At 44.5% G+C, this 17,443-nt stretch overlaps 1 protein-coding gene across 1 annotated transcript; it reads right to left on the bottom strand.

Annotated features, from left to right (window-relative positions):
* Positions 1-275: 275 nt before the first annotated feature.
* On the bottom strand, positions 276-16,622 carry LOC120562539 (potassium/sodium hyperpolarization-activated cyclic nucleotide-gated channel 2). The gene is made up of 9 exons (XM_039806265.1): positions 14,485-16,622; positions 8,458-8,664; positions 7,945-8,158; positions 7,439-7,600; positions 6,197-6,415; positions 5,095-5,241; positions 4,751-4,991; positions 4,442-4,606; positions 276-4,077 (listed from the first exon to the last, which is right to left on the bottom strand). The coding sequence occupies exons 1-9, from the start codon at positions 15,165-15,167 to the stop codon at positions 1,694-1,696; spliced, it is 4,422 nt and encodes a 1,473-aa protein (XP_039662199.1). The 5' UTR covers positions 15,168-16,622; the 3' UTR covers positions 276-1,693.
* Between the last annotated feature and the right edge of the window lie 821 nt (positions 16,623-17,443).

Here is a 17,443-nt window from a genome sequence, read left to right as displayed (position 1 = left end):
TGACTGATCAACCCCCCGGACCAGCAGGATAAATCTGGGTGGATTTATCCTGCTCCCCCCCGAATAAATACAAGGTGAAAGTCTGCTCTGCAAATGTCCAAAAGTTCCAAGTCATCAACATTTAAGTTTGAGTTGAATAAAAAATATTTGCTACGTTGTCAGTACTTTCATACATCCTGCCTGTGGTTAATGTAACTGCATAAAAAAAACATGTAAACAAGACAGAAACACACATGCAAGCACACAAACAAGCTCATGCAACACACTCAACAAGATGATCTCTAAATCCGTTTTATTCTTACATCAATATATATACACCTTCATCATTACCGTCATGGTTGTCAATAATATCATCATCACCTTCAACACCACGCTCAAGATCATCACCCTGACAGCATTATTAGCTATTTTTTCTGTTCAAAAGCTAAAGCTGTGATAAATAAAAAATAAAACATTGGGTCCTTTAATATATAGTCTAGGCAACATGGTATCAGGGGTTAAGACAGAAATGTCTTCTTGCTACCCACACAAAACAACAAACATCACTAGAAATGGCACTAAAACAGTGTCGTAGGGCGACAGAAGGAAGAGCCATTTGAACATGAGGCTGATGGCCACACAGAGTAAAGTGTCGGGTAAACTGAGAGAAAGAGAGCGAGTCTGTAGAAGCAGATAGCGACCGGGGCTGTGAAATCAGATGAAAGGCGGCGAGACAGAAAAGAGATGAAAGACAGAGAGGCTGAAGAGTGAGGAAGCTTACAACAGATCCACAGAGAGGCACATATTTACAGTACAGGGAGCCGGGTGGAATAAAAATCAAGTGAGCCACAGTGCAAAGCAGAGCAGTGTTGTATGTCACACACACACACACACACACACACACACACACACACACACACACACACACACACACACACACACACACACACACACACACACACACACACACACACACACAAAACACAATTTATAGAAGTCGTCAGAGTGAACATGTAGGTTTAAAAGTTTTGTCTTGTTCAAAAAACTAAACACCACGCACCTGCGACAACAAAACTAACAGTGGACAGCTCCTAATTATTCAAATTCATATGAGCATCTACTAGATTTGATTGATGATGATGATGATTTTTAAACTCTATATTCTTATCATTATTTAGTATGCTGATGAGAAAATATTACACTTTGGTGCAGAACGGGAGGCAAGAGGGAGTTGGAGCTGGAAACCAGGAAGTGTCTGCTGTATTGCCTTCGTTTTAAAATTGACATCACGGGAAACGTTCCTCCAAAAGCAGCAAGATTATTATTTTCTCACATTTATTATTATTGTCAAGCTCATTTCCTGTCACATTATGAGAGCCTCAAATGTTTCACATGTATTGCTGTTTCCACTGTCCAAAAAATGGAGACTTTTTTCCTTCAGCTAGTGCTTCCATCCCATTTTACTGTTCTTCCTGTTCAGCTCCCCTGCTTGCTCCAACAATCACTAACACAGACATTTAGGTATACATTTGGACTCTACCTGATGTTCTAAGACAATCACATCCTAGAGTGAATGCAAAGATGTACCTGTCCACACAACATCATTGGATGTCTTGTGCCAACTCTGACACAACCCACAACACAAGACCAACATCGTTTTAGAATTTCTTACATGTTGGGGGGCAGTTTGTGTCTTAGTCCCTCTGAGTTTTTTCTAGCGAGTGGCAGTTGAGGGTCTTTTTTTCCCATCTTTAGGGCAGGTGGTGTTGGCAGGGGTGGCTGCATGTGCTGACTGGGTGGGTGTAGTGGTGGATGCCTGAGATGTCTGGGCAGGGGTAGAGGGTGTATTGAGTTTTGAGGAGTGGGTAGGGGCAGCTGTGGTGATTGGAATTTGTTTAGATGGTTGAGGAGAGGCAGATTGGATACTAGAAGAGGTGGTGGTGGAAGAAGAGGTGGTAGTAAGAGTGGAACTCGGGTATGGGCATAAAGTTGTTGAGGATGAGGTTGTCGCTGGGGTTGGTTTGGTGGAATGACCAGAGCCTAAAGTGGGGCTTGGACTAGAGACAGGAGGGGTTTGCTTTACAGGATGAACTGAGAAAGTTATTTTTCTTGGAGAGCTGGTGCTAGCTAATGTTGGGGAAGGAGATGCAGTTTGGGTTGGGGTCTGTTTTGGCATCGGGCTCAAGGTGGGGCCTATGGCTGAGCTGGAGACAGAGGACTGGAGACAAGAGGTTGGACTAGATTTACTTGGGGAGGGGACAGGTGTAACGGGGATGGGAAAGGGTGAAGGTGTTTGGGTAAGGATCTGGGTAGGAGTTACAGGTGCCAGGGTTTGTGTAGGAGTACGGGTACGGGTAGTCTGAGTGGGAGTCGGTATTGGGGTTGGGGTGGGACTGGGGCCAGACAACGGAGAAGCAGAAGGAGGTGTGTTGGATGCTTTGGCTCGGGGGCTCTGGGGACATGGTGGGATAGAGGTGATCAAGGAGGAAGGGGGTGAAGAGGAGGTGAAAGATGATTTGGGCCCGTAAGTTTGAGGTAGTGTAACAGGGGTAGATGGAGGCGGTGTGGAGGAGGGAGAGGGCGAGGAAGAGCGGGAAGAAGGTGTAGGGATTGGTTTGGGACGAGGAGTTGATGAGAGCGACAGCGGGTTTGTTCCTGCTGAAGGAGGGGTGGAGCAGGGAGGAGGAGAGGAGGAGCGACAGGGGGTCATGGGGATTGGTTTAGGACGAGGTATCTGGGGGAGTATAGGTGTAGGAGACGAGGGAGTGGGTGCAGATGAAGGACTGGCAGAGGAGAGCGGGGTCTGCTTTGGAGGGGAGGAAGATGGCAAAGAAGCTGCAGAATGCATGTGTGCAGCTGTAGGTGTGCGTACAGAGGCAGTGTGAGGGGCAGATTGTGTGGGCAGAAACTGTGCTAATGCAGGCGGAATAAGAACTGCAGACTGTGCGTGTGTTTGTGCATTAAACGGTATATTTGCCCACAGCTGTCCTGGAGCGTTAGAAGTCAGCATGCCCGCACTGCCTCCCCTGGCTAATTGTCCTGCCAGGAAAGGAGCTGCCAGCAAATTACCACCAGAGGCCTTCCTGTGGAGAGGCGGGTGAGGCTGCAGTCCAGCCCAGGAGCGGTGAGGCAGAGTGGGCTGCGAGGCAGACAGCAGCCTGGCCTCCTGGGTGAGTCTGCCCAGTGCTGGCAGACATTGAGAACTGTTTCCTCCATGACGTAACAGAGCTTCTTTTGCTCCCTGCTGGCCCGTCACATAAGTGTTGCCATCTGATGGGGCGCCACAAGCAGCAAGGGGGTTGGAGGCATGTCCCTTGTAGAGGGGTGGAGTTGGTGGCCCTCCACCTGTCGAGGTTCCTACTGATCCAGCGATCATGGAGGGATGATCAGCCTGGAGGCGGAGGCTGTGATGAAGAGTCCTTCCTTGTTGGACAGAAGTTGGGACAGAGGAGGCTGGTGTGAGTGGAGTTTTAGCAATAGGGGGCGATGTCAACCCACCAGGAGGGCCCATGGTTGAGGGAGAGGCAGCAAATCCTCTTGGAGACAAACCACCTGCTATCCCTCCCATCCCTCCCATCGTCATCATCCCGATGAGAGAGCTCACTGAGGGGCGGAGGGGCTGTAACACAGGAGGGCGAGGGGGAGACAGAGGGAAAGAACAGGAGGGAGAGGGAGAGACAAGAGGGGAGGGCATGAAGAAAGCACCTCCAAGTGCATGCTGCTGCAACTGCTGGAGCTGTTGCTGCTGCTGGTGCATGAGGGCGATGGCTACATTACTGGTGGCAGCAGCAGTCTGCAGGGGGGCGTGGACCAGCGGCGCCCAGATGACCGGGCGCGGCCGAGGTGACACTGTGCCACTTCCTCCCACGACTCCGCTTCTTCCTGCAGCAGCAGCCGCAATGGCATCCTGCATGGCCGTCATGCTGTCGTGTTTGACAATCTGCTGCACCAGCATGCTGTCACAGGAACCCAGACCGCCTGCTGCCAGGCCTCCTCCGGCTCCTGGACCCCCTCCACCCCGGCCTCCACCACGACCCATACTGCCCCCCAGAGAACCACCCTGGGACGACTTCCGCATGAGCATGGAGTTCTTCCTGCCTGTAATGGAGAAAATTCATTATTCATTTTCTGAGATATAAGTGTCAAGTTCCATTCCAGAAATGGAAGATGAATGTTTACCAAACACATAGCAAACATCTGAGGTTTTAGCGTTAAGGTTTATTTGTTCTTCACTGAGAACATTGCTCATCCTTTATTATTCCAGCTTTTCATTTTTCAAAGATGAGTTCTGACCTTTCAGCTGAGGACAAAGCGGCTGAGAAATTTAACACAATTGGATGGATTATAGCAAATATTGGACAAGGTCGTTGCAGAATTAAAGAGCTGAATGGAAAATAGCAAGTCACTGCAAAGATTAGATGGTGAGAGAAATGGATGAGACAATCAGAAATCCACACTTTACCAATACGGTCCAATCGGTCAACAGCAACGGTTTCAAAGGCACGCCGCATCATTGGATGTTCCTCCAGCACCTCGTTAAAGCTATCCACACTTAGAGAGTATAGGCGACAATATGTATCTGCACGGACGCTGGCTGTCCTCCGTCCACGAGTCAACAAACAGATCTCTGAAAAAAAAGAAAAGGCTGTGAGATAGATTAAGCAATATTATGCATAAACAAGAACCACCACCACCTTCATCTTCAAGTACCTTCTTCCTCTATACCTTCCTACACAACCTAGACTATCTAGACAACTCTGCATGTTCTCACCTCCAAAGTAAGACCCATCGCTCAGCTTGGTTTCCTTATTGCCACGGGTCAGCACAGCGACTCGTCCATGCTGGATGAAGTACATCTTCCGCCCAACAGTGCCCTCGCGAATGATGTAGTCTGAAGGCTGAAACACTTCAAAGCGGAGCTTGATCAGCACTGCAGTCACAAAGTTGGGATCAGCGTTGGCAAACAGTGGCATGTTAGCCACCAGGCTGCGGCAGTTAAAGCTGACTATCTCCTACACAAAGAGAAAGAGGAGATAAAGAGAAAAAAGATTTGCTGGAGGACAGAGCATTTGTGGTTTCTACGTGTAGATGTGTAGTGGTTAGTGACGTTATTACCTCTTTAAGTGGCTCGCTGAGTTCTCCCAGGATGTTCTCCTCATCAAACATTTTCCCCTGGAAGCGGTGCTCATAGTACTCGTGGATCTTTTGCCGAACATCTGCAGGAAGCTTATGGAACGACATGTACTGCTCCACCTGCTTGTACTGCAATATCACACACATACACAAACATGCACAGGTCAGGAATCTGCAAACTAGAGAGCATAAGAAAATGGATTAGTCCACTGGTTCCCAACTTTTTTGGCACATGTCTATGGTTGCATCCGATATCACTCGTTCACTGCTTTACATATAATAGTTTACTCAATAGAGAGCTGTACATTACGATTTTAGACACTCATATAACAACAGTTAAAATTTTCGCATCCATAAATGGGATGCAATTGCTAGCAAAGAGCACTTTTTCCGTTTTATTACTACTGTATATATTTTAGACTCAGAATTTGGACATTTAAATTGAAATGCAGACCGTGAATGCACTGTATAGGGAGTGAGTTTGAACACAGCCATTAAGTTATGAGAAGTTTGACTAAAATAATTTTTCCTTGTAAGATTTTTTATTTCAAATATTTTTTAGAAGCTTGGAAGGTAAAACCTATATAGTATTTCAGAAGAAAATAATTATTTGAGAGGGTCTGTCCTATCTCAGTAATCATCCTGAGACCACTCAGATTTTTCTTGCGACCACTTTGGCAGGTCCTCCTGACCCCCAGGTTGGAAACCACTACAGTTGTCTTTTGACAGAAAATGATTCAACAACAATTCTGACCATTTTGATTACCGTTTAAAGTAATTTATAAAGCGAAAATTCACTGGTTTCAGCTTAATAAATACAAAGATACTCTGTTTTATATAATTGTAAATTGAGCATGTTTTTGACTGTTGGATGGAACAAAAGAAATTTGAAGATGCCACTTTGGGCTCTGGGAAGTTGTGATTTCTGACCCTTTATAGAGTAAAATATTAACTGATTAATGAAAAAAAAAAAAAAAGCTTCATTAATAATGGATAATATCATAGACAGAAATTGATTGAATCAGATTTAATGGCTGTACTATAAAAAGAAGAGCAGGACTGATGGATGAGCATCATGTTTCACCTTTTCCTGGTACTGTCTTCGTGAGGAGTCCAGTGACTGGATGAGAGCGGTGGCATGGCCGATGAACATGGCGTAGCAGGTGGCACCCACGATCATACTGAGCATGGTAAGCCACACATCAGTCATCCCTTCTGGAGCCTGGGCACCATACCCGATACACAACATGTGGCTCATGGCTTTGAATAGAGCATAGGAGTACTGCACACCCCATGTGTCATTCTGTAAGTGAGAGGCAGACAAAGAGGGTGACAGGAAGAGTAAAAAGAAGTTTCAAGTGTTAATTACCAAGGCGCTACCATATTGAGCTGTTCTTATTTTAGTCAAGTTGCAGGAGCTTTTTTTCTTAGAGGCACTCACACTGACCACATCACTTCAGAAAATACAGCTAGGATCATAACATGTAACAGAAGAGCAATTTAACAGTCCAAACCCACTTTGCTTTAAAACAGGGCGGCTGCAGAATGTATACAACCACACTGCCAATAAAAAGGCAGAATTATTATATGAATGTCTAAGACTACAAATAAAAAGGCAGCCTCTGTATATGTGTGTGTGTATGTGTGTGTGTGTGTGTGTGTGTGTGTGTGTGTGTGTGTGTGTGTGTGTGTGTGTGTGTGTATGTGTGTGTGTGTGTGTGTGTGTGTGCATCCCCTCCTATTTTAAATTGAGTCCAATTATACAGTACAAAGATGTTAATGGTCTTACGGATGAGGGGACTTTCTCTGGGGAAAATCCCAGCATCAGCCTGCTTAGCAACAGTCACCCAGGCAACTGCTGAGACATGAGTCAGCTAATTATACAGCTGTGTATATGTGTACATTCATGAACGTCCAGATCTGTACCCCTGCGTGCACGGGGACGAAATCTCCAGGTTGATCACTGATGAGGTTTTTAATTGGAAAATATTTTTTTTAATTTTCATTATGATGATGATGATGATAGTCAATCTTATTCCAACTAGACATGTTGCTGCATGAGCTAATTAACACAGATAAGGAGCAAACAATGTAAAATCTGATAAACACCCTCACTCTGCACACACACACAGATAACCAAAAACAGGGGCTTTCTGAATCTATGATTTGCATTCATCTGAAATAAATATTGTGCACACGGTTCAAACAAGCTGAGATAACGCTTGAATGTCAAGTCATTTGTTTGTTCTCTGCACAATAAATTAATTCCCTGAATCATATTAAAAATAACAGTCAGTTACATGCACAGGGCTGGTTAGAGACTCACCACCATCAGGTTCTTGGAAACCCAGCAGTCAGGAGGGAAGTCCTGCAGCATGGGGACCAGGAACTGAAGACAGCCGTCCCAGTGGCACAGCAGCAGCATCATACCAATCAGGTTAACTATCCTCACCATTGCACTGGCAAGGTCATAGGTCATATGGAAGATCTGAGGAGGAGCAGAAGTAAATAGGAGGAGTAAAATAAGGATGTAGGTGGGGTAAATAAAAGGATGGGAGGGCAGGTGAGGTTAACCTTTTATTCCAAAATTGTTCAAAATGTATTTTAATAAGGCTTTTTCTACAGTTCCTTGGCACAATCTTCAAAAAAATTGATTCGATTTTATCCTAAAAACATGCTATTTCTAAGTAAAAGGCTTGTTATGAGTCACACCTTACATATTAAATGAGTTTTAAAATTTCACGGAGATAAGTCTGGCAATGCCAGACTACTTTCACACAAATAGCCCTTTCCCTTCGACTTTGTTCTCTGTTTCCAGCCTCTGTTTCTCACCTCCTCCCACTGGTGGATGTAGCGGATGAGTCTGGACAGGCGGAGCAGTCGAAGCAGGCTCAGGATTTTGGTGAAGCGAAAGATGCGCAGTGCCCTGGCCGTCCTGTAGACCTCGGAGTCGAGACTGTCCACCATCAGGAAAATATAGTCCACTGGGATGGATGACAAGAAGTCCACGAGGAACCAGGTTTTCAGGTAGTTCTGGCGGATCGCCCTGAGTTAGAGTAGGATGGAAGACCAGTGACATTTGTAATTTGGCAATCAAGCTTTGTGGAAGTGATTCCAACATTTGGCTAGCTTAAAACAATTCTCATCAATATTCAACAGGGACTCAACTGGAACATGAACAAAGCTCTGCCACCGGCTCCATGTCACCTTTTCACATCTCACACATGGATTGTTTCAACACAAACCCAGCAGATGGCTAGAAGAGCAAATTTAAATTCATGGTTGTATTGATATTCTCGACCTTACACACACACAAAATCATTGCCCCCAAATGCTTCTGCTGACCTGGGGTCCAGTAGTATCTCAGTGTTGTCTTCCTTGATGATACCGGTCCTGAAGTTGAGAACCAAGTCGACCATGAAGAGAGTGTCAGACACCACGTTGAAGATGATCCACGAGGGAGTGTTCTCCTCTCTGAAGAAAGTGATGCCCACTGGCAGGATGATTAAGTTCCCCATCATCAACATTAACATCAGCAGGTCCCAGTAGAATCTAGACAGAGGAAGAAAGTGTTGCTCAACTGTGTTTTATTGTTTTCTGTTTCTGTGTCTACGAGGTTGTACTGTAAGTCTAAGATATTTGCTTTTTATTTTATTTTATTATGTTTCCTGTGTTCACACTGAAAAAGTCTCCCACAATGCAATGCACAAAGGAAATGGAGGAGCTGTTAAATGCTGGACATTTTTCAATAAATTGTGGGTGGTGGATTGGAAAACAAAAAAGTATTAGATCTTAGAAAATATTTTTTGTCTATTTGTGAAGTTTGATTTGAACTGCATGGGACCGACATCTTGAGGTGACAAGTAACAGTAGCAATTAACAAGTGGCAGGCCTAGTCCTCATAAAGAAATTCTAATTAATACTATGCTCGTTTCCCATTTGGAGATATAATCACCTGTTGTTATAAAATGGTAAAGTAAATAGACTTGTTTGTACTGTATATTAACTGCAAAACACACCAGCATACAATTAGTGGGATATTAACAGAGCATTGTTAATGTTATTGTTAACACCTGAGCTACTTTCCTTTCCTACTATGACAAGTCAAAAGTCTGCTTTTAAAAAGGCCTGCTGTATTCAATATTACCTAAGCTTTAGCAATAATGTAACCTCTACATTCATGCCAAAAAAACTTGATTGATTTTCAAACTTAAAAAGATCATGCATTTTACTCCCCCGTGATGAACATAAATAAATTGATTTTAAAGTGATACCCCTGTGATTCAGTATTGTACTGACATGAAGTTGTGAGAGATAGATCCAATAAAGAAAGGTCAATACTGAAGCAGCAGAAGCCGAGATTTCCTGACATTTAGAGTGAAGTAGGCTATCTGGTTCAAGCTGCAAAGACAACGGATCTTACGAATCTCATAATGAACTCGGATAGCGTCTTTCATTACTTTCTGCACTCATCTTACAAACTCCAGACATCCAGTTTGTACACAGGCCCAAGCTGACACAACCTTGATGACATAATCAGGGTTATTTCATAGGACTTTAAAAAGATTTGCAGAGCCACAGAAGACGATACTTCTTTTTTTACTGGTTGAGTAGTATTCTCCATGAAGAGTAAACCACCCTTTGTGTAGAATGGGTCTAGTGCCCCTTTCAAGGACTAATCGGATGGATTTGGATGTGCAAACAATTGCTAGTCTTTCTCCTCCCCTTCCCCCAGCACCATCTTTTCTTCCAGTTAATCCTTTTATATCTAATTTCCCTATATACATTCTCATGTTAAATTTATAGTCTCCTCTTTGTTACATTCCCCTGAGCCAGACGGTGAGTATAACAACGTGGGGATCATCCACGACATTAAGAAGTGCAAATTCTTCCTAGGATTTTTTTTGATTAAGTATAACAGAAGAGGCGAGCCAATCATCTGGAGATCATGGCTGTCATCCTTCTGTCTTTTTCATCCTAATCCCTTCATCCATCACCTTAACCCATATCAATTCTTGCATCCTCTCTCCTGCTCTACACACTCGCTCTCTTTCTGCGAGAAAGTACACTCAAGCTCTGAGGTCGATTGCTATTGAGCTCTAATTTAGTAACACAACCTCATGTGGTGTGACACAGCCACTGATGAAGATTAAGTATGAGTCATCACTCTGCTACACACACACACTACTCCCTGATTCTGTCACTTATACTGACACATGTATCACTTCATCATCACTGGCAATAAATACAGGGCTTATTTACAGCAACACAGACACAGTGGTTCTGTAGCTTCTGTTGTGACAGGGCTGGAGATTTATTTCTCACCTTGAGGACACACTTTGTAACTCTGATTAAAAAGAACAATGCTTTAAATCAGTGGTTCCCAACCTGGGGTCCGGGCACCCCTTAGGGGGGCGGCAAAGATCACAGGGGGTGCGCAAGTCTTTATCTGGTTTGAGGTTGAGGTAAAAAAAAAATATTTGCACATGTTAAACAAGTTATGATAATACACTAGAATATATAATGTATACAAAAGTCGGTATAAAAACTATATATTTTTGTTCTCGCTTAAAATTGGAGACAGGCTACTTAGTAGGCCAAACCTCCGGGATCTCTTAACCTGGGACCCTTGCTGTCATCAGGTCAGCTGCTAGCTGCTATCATCCTCGTTTTTTCCTGCCGCAACGGCATCACTATTTTATGAATGAAACATGGCGGAGAAACGTAAAAGTCCTGATAACTGCTCTTTATCAAAAAAGAAAGTAAGGCTCTATCTCGAGAGTTACCTCAACTTCGGTTTCGGGGGGGGCTCAGCTTTTCTTAGACATAAGTAGGGGGGGCGCCAAGGAAAAAAGGTTGGGAACCACTGCTTTAAATCATATATTATATTATTATTATATATTAGCCAATATTTAGAACTTCAGTGGTACTTAATGTTCTGATGGAGGACATGACCTGACGGAGCTTCTTGAGAGGTAGAATATTATTTATAATAATGTGACAGAGAGAGGAAGAGCTGCCATTTCAAATCCTGGCAAATTTTTTGCATTCTACCCACTGCATCTTTAATCTAACCTCAATGGCATGCAGCAATATTGTTTTAGGTTGCTTGGTAACGTAATAGTTGACATTGTACATGTCATTGCACATTAATCTGCCTCTGTGTACTATATTTTGCTGTTGTTACTGAGATGTGAGACCATACAAATGAGAACAACCAAACAGACATGACAAGATATCAGATACAAACTAAAATTGATGTGAAGGTTTGTCATGATGGTTAAATACCTGAGGAGAAGGTGGACTGATGCAACACGGTGCACGCACACACACACACACACACACACACACACACACACACACACACACACACACACACACACACACACACACACACAAACACACACACAAACACACACACACACACACACACACACAAACACACACACACACACACACACACACACACACACACACACACACACACACACACACACACGTTGGAATTGTAAATGCAATCAAAGCTGTTCTCCGCGGCCTCATCAGTATTCCATCTTGAACATGAACAGTCAAACCAAACACTAATTTTACTGTAATTGAGGCCAAGTGTCTGCTGAGCGGCCTTTGATTGGTCCTCTGCTCGCAGTTGGCCAGGTGTCAATTCTGAGCAAGTTTCCACCTATTATCCTGCCAGACAGACAAACGAGCACAACTGCAACAGGCTATTACGTAATAAGTCCCTGTTACTATATGTGTAATGCCGCCAACACTGTCTCAACACGACTCATCTGTGGTGACAACCAAACTGTTTTCTTCTCACTTTCTATTCTCTCTCGCGGTGTTCCATTGTATGAATAGTCTTCTGCCTCGTGTTATGTATTCTTAAAGGTGCAGCAGCAACCCATATTTTCTTAATGAGGTGAAGGGTGTGAGAGCTTATCAGTGCACTCAATAATGACAGACCACACACACACACACACACACACACACACACATACACACACACACACACACACACACACACACACACACACACACACACACACACACACACACACACAATAAGCATACATATTACTGCACATACACAATAAAGGGGCATAATAAAGGGGCTTTAGAAGAAAGTAAAGTAATTCCTTCTCTCTCGCTCCAGCCTCACAAAGTTCCTCTTCAGACGTCGCTCCAGACTACAGGTACTTAACTGAAAAGTTAGATGACTGAATTATGCATAATGCATACTTAACTTGCATAATTTAGGAAGTCATACATAATTGATTGAAATTCAATTGTGATTCTCTGATGGGTTAATTGGGACTATTAGCATCTTTACAGTAGATATCTTACATGAATATCAATAAGTACAGGAGAGGCATCCATCCATCCATCCACACCCCTTCATCCATCCATCCATCCATCCTTCCCTTCATTCCTCACTGACCTTGTTCACCGTATCTCCTGTGAGCAGACTTATAAGCAGCACTTGTGAGTGATCATTAAATTGACAGACAATAGAAAACGACACTGTCTGTGTGTGTGTGTGTGTGTGTGTGTGTGTGTGTGTGTGTGTGTGTGTGTGTGTGTGTGTGTGTGTGTGTGTGTGTGTGTGTGTGTGTGAGACAAAAGTGGGCCAGGAGCCTTGGGGATCAAGTCATCCATTGTTGCAGCCTGTCTGGAGATTATGAATACTGTCTCTGCCTCTTCTGTCCACCAGCACATTTGTAGAAGTGTATTTATGCATTATAAGTCTCTAACAAATCAGTGACCAGCATGTTTATGGGTGCTCAACATGTTTGTCTGTAAATAATAAGACATGTTAAAAGTGTGTGATGGTGCATGCAATTTGGCCTTATGTGTTTAAGACAATGGCAAACATTCACAAAATTCCCCTCCCATACTCACCTCCATTAAAAAAAGAAAGCTAGAGAAACATTTACTAGGAGAATTCACCACCGGGTTCATGTTTATCTTTGTGAGGAGACTTTTACTCAAGGTAACCAAAAATGAACAGCCTCAAAATAGTAATTTCACCTCAGGAGTTATTAATTCTCTTTTATTGTTCCTTGCATGGAGTCACCAGCAGGGCATGTTGTGCTGGGTTCATCTATCGTTCACATGAAAACATAATCAAAGGTCCCTTGGCATGAAAACTTCACTTTATGAGGTTTTCTAACATTAATCCCTCCAGCCTGCCTATGGTCCCCCAGTGGCTAGAAATGGCGATAGGTGTAAACCGAGCCCTGGGTATCCTGCTCTGCCTTTGAGAAAATGAAAGCTCAGATGGGCCGATTTGGAATCTTCCCCTTATGATGTCATAAGGGGAAAGGTTACCTTCCCTTTCTCTGCTTTGCTCGCCCAGAGAATTTGGCCCACCCATGAGAAAGAGAGAGACATCATGGCTTGCAAATGAGCGAAGCATGGCAGTTGGTCAAGGCCACACCCCCATCCTCCACCTTGTAATTCTGCACCAAGGCTACATTTCGGGAAAGAGACTTCAGATACAGTATTAGGGGACTACTAAGGCCTATATAAAAGCATCCAAAAAGCAGCATGTCATAGGACCTTTAACATTTCACCTAATTGACATGGAAGGCATCTCTCACTGCTCCCTGATCAGCCAAAACACTGATTGGCTAAATCTGTCCTCCTAATTTGCATCTTCTCGCCTTTATTTCCCTCTGTGAAATTATTTTCTTCTAGAAACAACAGGCTATCAGTCTCTAGAGTATTTATTCTCTCACTAGTACAAATGGAGACCTGCCATTGCTGCATGGTGTTTACACAGGAGGCATTGTCACCTGCACACTATCCTTTCTATAAACACCACTCCCTGCCTTCATCATACTCCCAGGGACTTTGCATTCATTCCTCTTTTTTCAGTTCTCCCTTTTAACCTTTCATACAACCTCTGCCTATACACCATGTTTCCTCCAGAGACTCTCCCATTTCATATTTTGCCTCTCCTAACCCTCCTAAACATCACACATCTTCCTATACACTTCTTTTGTGTCCCCACCCAGCAATATACATTTAGCCTCTTGCATATCTCTGTCCTCCTCCCCATTTCCCCTAGTTATCAAATGAAGAGGCTGCTGAATGTATGATAGGTTTCTCTTTTCCTGTTCCTCCCTTTACTTAAGTGTCTATCACTATGCTTCAAGTGTGCTTGATAGAGCACAGCTTTGACTTGCTTTGATCCATATTTCAACCAAAATAACTGTGTCTTTTATGTGCTACAGGCTACATTTCTTTTACAAACCAACATCAGCTGTGGTGTGTGTGTGTGTGTGTGTGTGTGTGTGTGTGTGTGTGTGTGTGTGTGTGTGTGTGTGTGTGTGTGTGTGTGTGTGTGTGTGTGTGTGTGTATGTCCATACCTGAAGTCACTGTATGGGTGTATGATCCACGACCCTGCTGATTTCAGTCTTTCCTGCTCCAGTGCCACAGCTTTGTGGGATCCAAACATGCGCAGGCTGAACTTGTTGACCCCCGGCTGAAGCATGGCTCCAAACTGTCTCTGGATGAAGGTGCTCTGGTTGGAGTTGCTGTAGTCCTCCCCGTCAAGTCCCATGCCAAACACACCCAGTCCAAACTGACCCATCATCTCAGGGCTCCCTGCAGTTGTGTTACATGCCGTGGTGGTGGTGGTCTCTGGGCCTGTGGCCACCACCATCACTCCAGTCCCAGTGGAGGAGGTGGATGGCAGGGCGGCACGAGTCGAGGCAAAGCCCAGTAAACGAGGAGGAGGATGAGCTGTGGCAGAAGAAGAGGGCTGGGGCACCGGAGTGGTTGGGGTACCTGCTGTGCGGAAGGGAAGGCCGTCCCTGGTGGAGGAGCTCATGATGGAGAGACGGCGGCCGCGTCCACCTAAGGAAGTGCTGTCCGCCCCGAAGGAGCCCCTCTCCCCTTCCAGTGAGGCCTGGGACAGCCTGTAACCCGGAGAGGGCAGGCTGCCCTTACTGCGCCGCTTCGAGTCCCCTCCGTTATGTCTGGGGAGGCTGTCACTCCCAGACACTCCGGCACTACCAGGGGTGCCCACACCTCCAGCCACCCCATCCATCCCAACTCAGGGGGGGGGGAGTAGGATGAGGAGAGTGAAGGAAGGGTGAATATAACCCGTAAATCTCAGTTTAGTGTAGTTGGCCTGTCTATATTACATAGGTGAGAATGTCAATGTAAATCTGAATGTTGAATTGAAGCTAAAGCTAAAAAAAGTGGTCATTCTCCTGGAGCCGGCTGCTCACACCTCCGCCCTATCCCTCTCTCTGCCGATGTGTCCATGCTTACCTCAGTGCCCTTGGAAACAGCTCCATCCAGACATTAAATCCGTCACCCTGCCTATGTGACGCCAGCAGCTTTACTTTTCCTTTTTTCTTAAAGAGTATCTTTTGTCCTTACATATGTTACTGTATATTTTCTCCTTCCTCGTCCTTGAAACGTTTCCCTCCCCCCCGAGGCCCTCCCTCTCCTCTCCACAGCCGCCCTCAACGCTCCGACGCCGGTCAAATTGGAACCGGAATCCCGGTCTTTTGTAGAAAACGGAGCTCGCTGCTTATTGGCCGTCGGTGTCCTGTCTGTGTAGAATGTATGTCCAGGCTGCTCACCCAATTTGTCTATTTTCTACATGTATCATTATGTAAGAAATGATTTGAGCGGTAAGGTGGCAGAGTGGGGAACATTCATCCGCGGATGAATGACTAGGACACTTGTTCCTCTGTCAGGACGGATGGGTTGTTAATGGACATAAGGGACGCACATTATAGGCACACAGAGGCGCTCATACTCAAAGGCGCACTGATTCATTCTGACACGCACACCAGAAACACGCACACAAAAACAGACCGAGAGGGACACACAAGGCGGCGGAAACAAGTAAAATGACCCTAAATCTAGCCCATGATTTCATGGAATACGCGGCATGTTGTAATTACACTATCCGAGCGGAAAAGCACTCATCGTGATGGAAGGCGCGCCGAAATGTTGCCTGTCCGTGACAGAAGCGCTCAGACAGCCATAGACAACCGGCTCTTCAACAACAGGACGATTTTGTAAAACTAATGCCGGAATTAACCTGGTCAGGTGTTCGGAGTCTGACGCCCGAAATCTTCTGTCCTCTCATCAGCAGAGCTGCTGCCATCAATTCCCACTTCTGTCGACTTTCAATGACATTGTGTCCAGACTAGGGATACGGCGCTGTCCTTTTCCCCTTGATGGCACCGAAGACAGATCAAAATGCTCTAGATTTCTCCAATGTAAAACGGTGCGCTGTGCTCAATTCAAAAGCCCCCCTCCGTAAAACAACAACTTGTTGAGCGTTTAAGGTGGCAGCTCCTTCGTAGACTGCTCGGATCCGATGGACTCCAGCGTAAAGCTGACATTCACTTCTCACTCCAATACTCAGAGGTCGAGCTGGCACGTCCACAGAGGCGGGCATCGCATGCAAATGGAATATTAAATAAATAAACGGCATATAAAGGTCTGGCTCTAATCGGCCTGTTACCATGGCATCCGCATCCCCATCATACGTCCCCCAAGGCCGCATGCCTAGCCGGCGCAAGACGCACGCATTCCTCGCAGGTACAGGTCTCGCGTCATCCTCTCTCTCACCAATACAGCGAGGGATCGCGTAATGGAGAGCGATGATGAAATGTATTTAAACCTCGGCAAAAGAGCAAGTCCTCATAAGAAGAGTGACAAGTAAGGAAAAACTGAATGGAAAGACACGAGAGAAGAGTACAATGCAATAGGATTAGTTAATAAAAAGCTGTGGAGTCCAAAATAATGTGATGATAGCTAAAGCTCAATTCTTTTAAATGCTATACTTCTGTGTAATAATACATTTTTCTATCAGACCTCATATATAATAGTTAATTGAAAAAAACTACAAATCCCAGCCAAGTTTTCTGTTAATTAGGCTACAATTAGTAATGTCAGAGCTGAGAATAACAGATTGCAGATTTAAATACACATAACATATGATCAATTTATAGCCTAAAATATGATGCATTTTAAAGATCAATTCATCCAACAGTATATCAATTAGCATCAACTCAACCTGCTACAACATTAAATTATTGCCAACATATTGTTGCCAACACGTGTTCTGAAAGATACATTCATACACCCAGATATTTGCCTAACTTTGAATGTGGATGTTATGGACAAAAAGAGAATAGGTAATCTAGGAGGATTTAAGGCACTTATAGGAACTGGAAAGGAAAGAGGAAGCCTGCAGAAGAAATTCAAGGACGTCATCAGACATGAGAAAGCCCCATGCAGGAACAGATATAATTAGTTTACAAGAGAACAGTAGGAAGATATCAGCATCTGGGTCAT

This window comes from Perca fluviatilis, chromosome 7, assembly GCF_010015445.1.
Source record: "Perca fluviatilis chromosome 7, GENO_Pfluv_1.0, whole genome shotgun sequence".
Lineage (NCBI taxonomy): Eukaryota > Metazoa > Chordata > Actinopteri > Perciformes > Percidae > Perca > Perca fluviatilis.
This window is presented reverse-complemented; position numbering and strand designations above follow the sequence as displayed.

Bases quoted from the DNA above. Each gene is read 5' to 3' on its own strand.
- LOC120562539 (XM_039806265.1), bottom strand. From the start codon at position 15,167: ATGGATGGGGTGGCTGGAGGTGTGGGCACCCCTGGTAGTGCCGGAGTG. The intron at 6,416-7,438 runs GTGAGTCTCTAA...TCTCACTTACAG, and splicing joins TTTCCAAGAACCTGATGGTG to AATGACACATGGGGTGTGCA. The intron at 4,607-4,750 runs GTGAGAACATGC...CTTTTTTTTCAG, and splicing joins CGATGGGTCTTACTTTGGAG to AGATCTGTTTGTTGACTCGT.